The sequence below is a fragment of the Hipposideros armiger genome, unplaced genomic scaffold (assembly GCF_001890085.2).
Source record: "Hipposideros armiger isolate ML-2016 unplaced genomic scaffold, ASM189008v1 scaffold_332, whole genome shotgun sequence".
In the NCBI taxonomy this organism is placed as follows: Eukaryota; Metazoa; Chordata; class Mammalia; order Chiroptera; family Hipposideridae; genus Hipposideros; species Hipposideros armiger.
In genome coordinates, this window is record NW_017731682.1 from 1,935,295 (window position 1) to 1,945,841 (window position 10,547).

The 10,547-nt window shown below is 40.6% G+C and overlaps 1 protein-coding gene across 3 annotated transcripts in view; it reads left to right on the forward strand.

Moving 5' to 3' along the window:
* The window catches only part of DYRK4 (dual specificity tyrosine phosphorylation regulated kinase 4), a 55,472-nt gene extending 44,925 nt beyond the window's left edge, over nucleotides 1–10,547 (forward strand). For all 3 annotated transcript variants that reach the window (XM_019660960.1, XM_019660958.1, XM_019660959.1), the window contains 5 exons: nucleotides 2,174–2,346; nucleotides 4,089–4,149; nucleotides 6,852–6,981; nucleotides 9,311–9,486; nucleotides 10,188–10,547. In XM_019660960.1, the coding sequence (XP_019516505.1) occupies nucleotides 2,174–2,346; nucleotides 4,089–4,149; nucleotides 6,852–6,981; nucleotides 9,311–9,486; nucleotides 10,188–10,435 (788 nt within the window). In that variant the 3' untranslated portion in view covers nucleotides 10,436–10,547. The remainder of the gene's footprint in view (nucleotides 1–2,173; nucleotides 2,347–4,088; nucleotides 4,150–6,851; nucleotides 6,982–9,310; nucleotides 9,487–10,187) is intronic.

The following is a 10,547-nucleotide window of genomic DNA, read 5'->3' on the forward strand; positions in this document are numbered from 1 at the left end:
TACTGTTATGAATCATAATGTAAATATCTTTTTGTTTTCCGATGGTCTTAGGCGACCCCTGTGAAAGGGTCGTTCGACCCCCAAAGGGGTCGCCACCCACAGATTGAGAACCGCTGATTTAGAGGTTCTGTTCATGTAGTGTTCAGGGGACTTCCAAGGTTGAATGTTGTATCAATTATTTATAATTTTGGTGTGATTCTGGGAGGCAATTGGCACAGTGTCAGTCTATTCTGCCATCTTACTGGAAGTCCCAAGTTTGATGTTAATTAAGAGCATGTACCACTCAACAAACATTTACTGAGTATCTGCTGTGTGTCAGTCACTCTCCCGGGTACAGGAACCAAAAAATGAACATTGCCTGTCCTCAGGTTGCTTACAGTACAATGGAAGAGATGTAAAGATAAAAAGATAACATGTTAGGAGCAGTGTTCAGAGACATATACAGATTGTGTTAAGGGCACACAAAAGAGGGGTGGCAGAGGAAGCCTCTTGAGGTTGGATGTGTTCAAATATTCTGCAGCACCACTTTTGAAGGCATATGTCCTTTATATTTTGTGTATGGATCCCACAGGAAATCCCAGCTAGAAAGCAGTATGTCTCTCATGAAGAACCCATATGCTTACCCTTCTCAGACAGGAAAGCTGTGTAACCTCTCAGTTACCATTTATGGTGGCTAGCAGGATACTCAAAACCAAATTTGTAATTATTTTGTCCTTAGTTTCTGATAGCCATTTCCCCCTTTATATATATATTTTTTTTTTTCCTGACTCCTCTTTATCTTTAGTTTAACTGTGACAGTGTGTAGAGTATGAATACTAGACTCAAACTGCCTGGGTTTTCAAATCCCAGCTTTGCCACTTGTAGATAGATTACTCTGACAATCTGTATGCCTCAGTTTCCTCATTTAAAAATGGGGAAAATAAAAAAATGGTGCCTGCTTCATAGGATTGTTATAAGAAGTGGAAGAGTTCTTCTGTGTAAAGCACTTGGAATAGTGCCTGGTACATGTGAAGTATTACATACGTATCTGTTAAATCCAAGTTTTAAAATTACCCTGTATGTATGTACTTTGATAGCAAAGTGTCTCAAATCTATTTTGGGAGCTGGCAAGGTATAAAAGTCACTTTTATTACATCTGTATTTTGTCTTTAATTACAAAATTATTCCATCCTTACTATAACCAAGTCAAACCGCAAAGAAGGGATTACAGAATCCTGCCCCACCCCCATCCAGGGAGCCACCAATAAATAGCATGTGGAGATAATGAAAATGTCCCACTTCCCTGACCTCAGTCTCCTCAGCTATAAAATCTAGGCTCCTTACAACATTATCTTTCATACAGTCTCATCTGCTGAGATTTCATTGAGCTATTCTTTTTATGCTTTACATTATACCACACAAGCACATAATATATTGAACATAAAATTTTATATTATGCATTTTGCATACTTCTTTTCCAGTTCTGATATGCTTCCCCCCTTGCCCAGTCACAATACTTTCAGAAGGTGTCTACCCAAAATTAATTAGCTTTATATTAGTGTTATGTCCCCCCACCTTTTCAGAGCTTAGCTGGTTAAAATTTATTTCCCTAGAACAATGCCTACTTTAGAGCTCCTTTTTAAATAATTGTTTTATTTTTCAATTACAGTTGACTTACGATATATTAGTTTCAGGTGTACAACATAGTGATTAGACATTTATATAACTAACTTACGAAGTGATCACTCCGATTCATCTAGTACCCATCTGACACTGTACATAGTTATTATGATATTATTGACTATATTCCCTGTGCTGTACTTTACACCCCCTTGACTATTTTGTAACTACCATTTGTACTTAATGCCTTCACCTTTTTCGCCCACTCCCACACAACACCCCTCCCAGCTGGCAACCATCAAAACATTTTCTGTATCTATGAGTTCTTTGTCAATAAAAGTGAGGATAATAACACCTCCGTGCTAATCTGGTTGCTGTGAGGATTTGATGAGATTGGATGCATAATGTGACTCCTAAGTGCTGCTCAGCTGTACTTGTCTCTGCAAAGCTGTAGCGTGAGAAGGTGTGGGGAGGCATCATGATTGTTTATGTCACCTGAGATGACGGTATCCTGGAGAAGGATGCTCTGGAGAGAAGGTTTTCCCACGTGAGGTTTCTCTTCCTTTCCTCTCAGTGTACACCTACATCCAAAGCCGGTTCTACCGATCCCCAGAGGTCATTCTGGGCCGTCCTTACAACATGGCCATTGACATGTGGAGCCTGGGCTGCATCATGGCGGAGCTGTTCACGGGCTCCCCTCTGTTCCCTGGGGAGAACGAAGCGGAGCAGCTGGCCTGCATCATGGAGGTGAGTGCAGACCTGGCCAAATCCACCAGCCCATGTGCTGCAGGGCTACCAGCTTTCACTCTCGAAAGCAGGGCTGTATCAGACCCACTGTATGGCAGTGGCCTGCGTACTTTTTTGTTTTGAGGTGGATGTTCTCTAAAAGTATTTTTGAAATTATGTATCACTTTGTACACTTTTAAGTTGACATCTAACATTTTCATCATAAATAATTGCAAAAAATAATTTTCAGCATATTGTGAATAGTCACATTTTAAAATAAAACTATTATACTAATTTTTAAAACATATTCAAAATAATCTAAAACCAGAGTGAGATGACACTCATCAAAATCTATGTATTGTTCAGTCATTAAGCATTCATTATGTTAGCTTTCCGGGAAGAATATCTCCCAATAAAAAGGCTTTACTAAGACTCATCATATGGTCATTTATTATACCTATTATTCTTTTACTTTAAAGCCATCTTGTTATGGAGCTAAATTAGACAAAACAGGAAAAAATAACTCTAAAAAATTGGAAATTTCACATTTTAATAATTTTTCAGTGAACAAAGATATTTAACCGTGAACAAAGATGTACTGTATCTATCGATCTATCTATCACCTGTCTATCTATCATCTATTTATCATTATCTATCTATCTAGCTATCTAGCTAGCTACTAGATCTCTATTTTCCAAATGTCTCAAAGTTACAGATGGTCAGAGAGACACACACACCCTTGAGAATTATTAAATATAGGCAGACAGTTTCATTTCATGGTTGAAACTAATAATAAAGTGCTGAAGTAAGTTAGGTAATGATAGCTATAAGTGATAGCTATGGTCGATTGAACACTGGCTTGGGAATCAGTAAACTTGGAGTCTAGTCCTGGCTCTTTCTCACTGGCAACTTCCCTGCTCTGGACTTCTATAAAATGGATGGATCAGCGTAGCTGGCTTCTAGGTTGATGATGGATGATTTAATAAAGCAGCCCTGAACTCTTCCTGCTTCTAATACCAAGGATGAGAATGAGGGGACTGGGATCTGGGGTGTGGTTCCTACTGCCCCAGATTCAGCTTCCTCCTGACCTGAGTGTCAATGGGGCTGAGGAGGCGGAGGGCAGGGTTATTCACGCCACAGCCCTAAGCCCTCGCCACAGCGACAGTCTCCCTGGGCCCTCTCCCAGGAGTCCTTGGACTCCCCCACAATCCAGATATGGCTGGGAACCCAGCCGATAGTTTAGGTTACCCAAGGCTAAGGGTGACATCTGTAATTTCTCAGTCTCTTGGCACCCTATAGGTTGCAATGGGGAAGGGTAAACAAGTAGGTGCTACACTATTCTTTTCAAGTAGGTATTTGTCATACTGGTGGTCTGATGCCCACACGATGATTTCCATCTTCTTTTACTTTCCTCCCTTCCCCGTGCTCCAAAACGGGATGTTACATTCCTTAATTCAGGGTGGTCAGCATGGACACTGGTTTATTTATACTGGCAGTGAGATCTGGCTGCCATCAAGAATACCTACCTCTAGTGGGTGCTGATGCCTAGTTAGAGTTACATGATCGGTGTTGATGCTCAGGATGCTGAAACAACCTCAGGCTAGGAGTCAAAAGACTGGGCTGTGGGCCTGCTCTGCCACTGACTTGATGTTACTCCTGCATATCCCTTGGTCTTCATCTGTAGAAGTCAAAGTTTGGCCAAAGTCCCACTCAGCTCTTATGATCTTTGAATGTGTGAACCAACTGCATTTTACTTGTTGAAGGTGCTGGGCCTGCCGCCAACCCAGTTCATTCAGACAGCCTCCAGGAGACAGAAATTCTTTGGTAAGTCCCCAGGGCTAACTCCCTTTATCCCATTGTGGCTGATGAGCTGTCATAGGCTTAAAGACACCTCCTGTATCTCAAGCCCCATTTAGTGCTCTTCCCTTAGCCCCATCCTAAAGGACAAGCTTCTAAGAGCACTATGCACCAAAAAGATGAAGTCATTCCAAAATCTAAAATACCCCTGAAGAATCACAAGAGATGAAGGGATGCCCATGTAGAAAAAAGCCATAGTGGCCTAAAGGTCAGCCAAGTGGAGTGAAGCCAGTCATGAGGGCAAGGGGACTCCACAGACAGGAGCTCCATGACACCTGGAATGACATTTCTGACCAGCCATTGCCACCAGATTAGCTCGTAGGGCTATACAGGCTGTGGAATCCCAGGCATTCCTAACCCTCCCACTTCTTATTTTTACCTGAGAGTGGCCTCAAAATGGGAAGGCAAATCACATAATCTCTCTCCACAACTTGCCCCGTCAATACAAGCATCAAAAATACCCTCATGGGGGATCTTCCTGGTCAAAAAGTTCTCAGGCTTGTTGGTGCTCAGTCAGTATGTACTGGTTCAGCCATGTGGAGGTTAAAATGTAAACTATTTCTGTACCATTTGGTGAAATGCCACAGCCCTAAGCCCTTGCCGTAGCCGCAGCTCCCTGGCCCCTCTCCCAGGACTCCTTGGACTTCCCACAATCCAGAAACTAAAAGCTTAAGGCCTGGCAAGTAGAGTACCTCCATGATCTTACTTTATTGCCAAGGTTGTCATCCATTCTAATAGGGCAGTCCCATGCCATTCCAATGGTTAAACCTTTTAAACATCACCTTGTAGTCATGGCCGGAGCTTTGAAGGCATTGCCTCTGAGCAGGGTCCATGTCCTGACAGCCTTAGAATGAGGCCCACACATTAGCTGACCCTTTCCAGAGCAGTCTGAAGGCATAACATCCATGGAGCAATGGAATCGGTCTTTTGACCAACAACATCCACATGTCCTCACTCCCTGCATAAGAAAGGACTTTATTGGGAGCTGCATCCTCTTCAGTGTTTCCCAAACTTCATGTGACTATAAAAATCACTTGGGTGCTTGGCAATATTGCTCATTCTCATGATCATCCTGCATCACCTGTGATATAGTAGGTTTGAGGTGGGACTCAGGAATCTATGTTTTCAACAACAGCTCTTTGTGATTCTTATGATAAAGTGAGTTTGGGAAATACTGTGTCCATTTCAGTTCTTGGCTCTCCCTTCTCCAGGTTTGAGTTGCCAACAGCTCCTCGAAACTCCCAACCACTCCTCAAAAATACCCCGAATTAGCAGCAAAGTGATGTTGCCTCAAAGGTAGTAGTAAGATACTTAGGTGCTCCAGGCAGCAAGAAGGAGATGGAAAGAATAGTTGGGGAGCATCAGAGGGTTGAGAAAAACTTCTATAAGAAAAGTAATTACACAATGATGACTTTAGAAGCAATGTTATTTATAAGACTGTGAGCCTGATTCTTCTTGGATATTTGTAAAAAGAGCAAAGGTAAGGATAAGGTGGGGGCATTGGTGCCTTAGTCAAAAAGGGTAATGGAGATTTGTATGAATTCACAGGACCTATACCTTATGCCATGCCTCTAACCCTTGTCCATATAAATACACACATACACATATGCACAAATACTGGTCTCTTCCAGGCATTCAATAAGAGCAGATATTCTTTTGGAGGCCCTGCAAATTGCATGAATTACAAAAGTAAAGGAAGCACTTCATTATGCGCCTTTAGAAGGTCTGTTACATGAACCCCACTGAGTGTTTGTGAGAATTCAGTTTAATGTGTAAATTGTGTGTGTATGTATTATATAGCCACCCAATTTATATGCAGATTTACAAGGTGTGAGCATAAGTGGTCAACTTTTCTGAACATATGCACCAGAGTCTCTGTTCAAATAAGTGGTCTCACCTTCACAGCATTACACAAAGCATCCTTGAAAACCCTTTGGAGCCTTCTTCAGGGCTTCTTTTCAGGCATGAAATCCCTTGGTGAGGGCTTTAATTGGTGGAAATGGCTGAAGAAAGTCACTTCAAGCTGTGTCTTAAGCAACCAATCAAGTTTGATTTCCAATTAGGGACAAAATTTTGATGCAACTCTAAAAAAATAATGAGATTAATTTGCTTGTGTGGCTTGTAAATGGGCTCTGAAAGCAAATCATTCTCCTAAAATGAATTTCTTGTTACATACCCCATGGGTGTCCCAAAATCTCACTTTATTGGGTTAGTGGGGAAGGAGTAAGGGCATAGGTAATCCAAGAATGGACAATATCCTTTTTGTTCAGAGCTGAATGTTTTGTCACTTCAGATTTATTATTATTATTATTATTATTATTATTATTATTATTATTAATTATTATCATTATTTTTTTACCATAATGTTAAACCATTTAAATAATTTGATTGATTCGGAGAGGAGATGGTGGGAAGGAGTCTCAGAATATACTGAATATTAAGAAAAATTATTTGTAGAAGTTAGTTGTACTCATAGGATAATTTACATGTGCTCATTACAAACTGACTGAGATTGTGGGTGCTTTTGTATGGAGGGGCGGTGCAGTCCCGCAAATGAGAGGGCTGCAGAGACCACTTCAAGATGCAGCACGGCTGAGTGAAAGCTGTCTGTGATACGCCTAATGAATGTTTATACCTGGAACTAAATACAGAATGTTGTATCTCTAAAGATTCCAAAGGTTTTCCTAAAAATATAACCAGCAGCAGGGGGAAAAAAAGATACCCGGATTCCAAGGATCTCAAGATGGTGCTGAAAACCTATGACTCTAGCTTCCTGGACTTTCTCAGAAGGTGTTTGGTGTGAGTTTGTCAGGGTGTCTTTGTCTCTGTTTTCCTCTTACATGCTGCACTTTCCCACGTTTGCTGGCGAAAGTCTGGGGCTGGGATATAAAAACAATAATAAATCCTGACCACAGAGCTTCGGAATCTACAAAACGCTTCCCCATCTGTTGCCTTAGCAGCCTGCTCTCTCCCCCTCCTGTGTGATTGTCAGGGCAGGTGATTTGATCTGTTTTGAGATATGAAGGCTGTGGCTCAAAGAGATTCAGGGATTTACTCTGGCTTACAGTGTGTAGGTAGAGGACCTTCTCCGTGGCCTCCAGCTGCCTGGCAGCGAGGCTGTGGGCAAGTTTTAGATGTCTTCTGCTTCATGAACTGAAGCCGGCCTCTTCCACATGCCAGTTGTTACTGTTGGCACACACGTCCCAGTGTATGGTTTCAGGGCCCCTCCCAATTCCCCTACAGTTTAGAGCCTAAATCCCTTTGTATTAGGGAAGGGAAGGTGTGAGCTATAAACCATTTATTATGTACAACTTTTTAGAATCTACATACATATTTTAAATCTTAGAAATTAGGTTCTGTATTTTAGTCAAGTCATAGAAAAAAAACAAACACATAATACACCCAGAATAGTCCCCAGTTTAGAAGGTGTTTGAAAAATGTAAGCTATTGTCACTTTTTAAAGAGGGGTTGCCAGTCTGTCTCCACCGAGTGGCAAATGGATTAGCTGCGATATTTGGTAAGTCATTTTCTCTCTCTTGGCCTCAGTTTTCGTTTTGTAAAATGGGGGTATTCCTAGGGTCTCTTCCAGTGACATCAGTCCTATAATTGTTCAGTAGTTTAGAACATCATATTTTATGTTCTGTCATCCTTCCAGAGTGTTGGAGCAGTTTTAGCAATACATTCTTCTGGCATTTGTGCACTTGGAATTTAGGTCCTAGTTCAGAGGATAAGCCCTCAGGTACTGCTGAAAGTTTTCGTATCTGGGGAGTCATGCGATTAATCTGAGAAATGGAGTTAGAGAAGGATCCTGTAGCCCCATTACGCCCACCCCAACCTCTTGCTGAGGCTATAGAATAAATGTACATTAACAAGCAATAGAAACTTACTACTGGGACAAAAGAGATTTATCCAGAAACCCCAACCATCCAGAACACAGCTCAGAACCAAGAAAGAAATGATTTTCTTATTTAGTGTAAAGGTCTGATTGCTCACAACTTGCAAGCAGCAGCAGTCAAGCTGATGGGGCCTGTTACCTTATCACTCCATATTCTGCTAATGAGCAAATCTTGGAATGAGAGACTAAAGTTTTAAGTCAAATTTAACAGGTATAAATGTCAAGTTCTGGTCTAGGTTTTGTAGACTAACCCTAGACATTCAAGAGAGGGCAGATGTAGTTTAATAGCAGTTCATTTGACAAAGAACAGGGAGCTTGAGTTGTCTAAGACCTTGATGAGTCTAAAATATTAATACCACCTATGTGCAGTTATAAGCTATTCCCAAGATGATGGCACCAGTAAGACAACAGCTGAAAATTCCTATCTAGGAAGATGGCAACCATGTCATATGATCAATAGTAATAATGTAAATGTTTTCAGATAGTTGCAGGATTATGACATAAAAGATGGATTAGTTGCCTCAATCTGTATAATGCTAATGGGTAGAATTAGGACCTGGGTCAAAGTTACTAGGGTAAAAGTTCCTGGGAAGTAAATTTGGGCTTAATAAAAATGAAGAACTTTTAAAGAATTGGAGGTTTTTAAAATTGGAATAAGTGATTCTGTGAGTTAGTGCCTCGTCATTAAGTTACTCAAGAATGGCAAGATGATTCCATGTTGGGGTTTTGGTCAAATGTATTTTGTCACTGCATTAGAAGTTTGGCTGGATTATATCCAAGTCCCCTTATAGTCTGAATACCCTAGCATTCTATAATATACTTTGTCACATATTTGAAGGCCTAAATTCTGTAGTTTGCAAATTGAAATTAAGTGCCTCTTTGTTTTGATCTTAGTTTACTGAATTCCAAATCCCACTGGTTAAGGTTTTCTATAATATTTCTTGTAAGGGAATTTCAAGGAATTCTAGAAGACTTGGGCTCTAATATATTCCTTGGCTTGCCATACAAATTTACTAAAAAGGTTATTTCCAATAGTTATTTCCAGGTACTTAAAAATTATATGTCATAATCTTTGTTCTACAGTGTCTTTGATTTATAACATAGCTTAAATGGTTTCTTTAAAAATGAACCATTTTTATTATGACTTATTTAGGTTCTTTATTGGAGTCTTTGAAAATGTTTCCATATTCAGAAGTAAAACACTAACCTGTGCTGGGCTTTGTTGGTGTGTAGATGGGAACCTTCCCTGCGTATGACCCCTGACCAGGCCCTCAAGCATGCTTGGATTCATGAGGCACGGAATCTTAAACCACAGCCCAGGCCCCAGATCCTGAGAAAACCCAATCTCTGTTTCCCCTCTGAGGCAAGGAAGGACAAGGTTCAAGGTCATCGTCCCGTGGCTAAAAAAGGTACAGCCCTTCCGAAAGCTAGTCCTCTTCCCATAGTCCAGGGGGTCAGGCGTCTCTGAAAGATTGCACTCAGTTTCTCTGAACTCAACCTTGGATAATTACGTTGGGTGCACCATTACTGGCATGCCATTTCTTACTTTTGAGATTTTCTTTTCAGAAAACGTGGTTATAGCTGGTTTCTCTTTTTTTGCCCCTTATCATTAGGATTTTTCCATTTTTTATCTTATCTTCAATTCCCTTTCTCTTCTTTTCATTTTCTTTCATTGTGTCCTTTTCTGCAGCCCCATAATTACCTTTTGAATTTTTATCAGATAATTGCATTATGTAAATATCTTTTATATGCAAATAGCCTAGTGGTTATGTACTTAGTCACAGGAGTCAGGTTGCCTGGAATTAAATTCATGCCCTATTTTCTACCAAGATTGGGCCTTTGGGCAATTTACTTACCTCTCTGTGTCTCAGTTTGTCCATTTATGGGAATGAGAATAATGCCTATTCTCTATCCTTTGCAAAGAAAGAGTCAAATGAACAGGTAAATATGTAAAGTGCTTAGAATAATGCCTGACACATAGAATGTACTTTACAAATAAATTGTTTTTATACCAGTACAACCAGGATTTCCCTGCTAATGGACAGGTAATGGACAGTTAGAATGTAATTTACATTTGAACACTTGTTCCTTTGTCTTCTATCTCCTTCAGCAGATGTAGTCATCAAAGAAGAGACTGTAGACAAAATAAAAGATGGCACCACTAAGCAGGTTCAGAATTCAGATGATCAGCAGGGCTCTCTCCAGCAATTAGCTGAAGTTGTCCAGCTGCCCCGTTTAGCAGAAGCTTCCGGAATACCAGAGGCTGTTGTTGGGCCAGAGGAGTCCAAGACCTCCACAAGACAACAGAGCAAAAACCCTTCTCCTAAGAACCCAAGACTTTTACCACCTATTGTATGACCTCTGCTGAGGGTGTGTCCTTGTTCCTTTTCACCACCGATCTGTATTAGAGACTGCACTTATATTGTACAATACTTCATATTGTTGTTTTTAATGCATAAAGGTTTGTTTA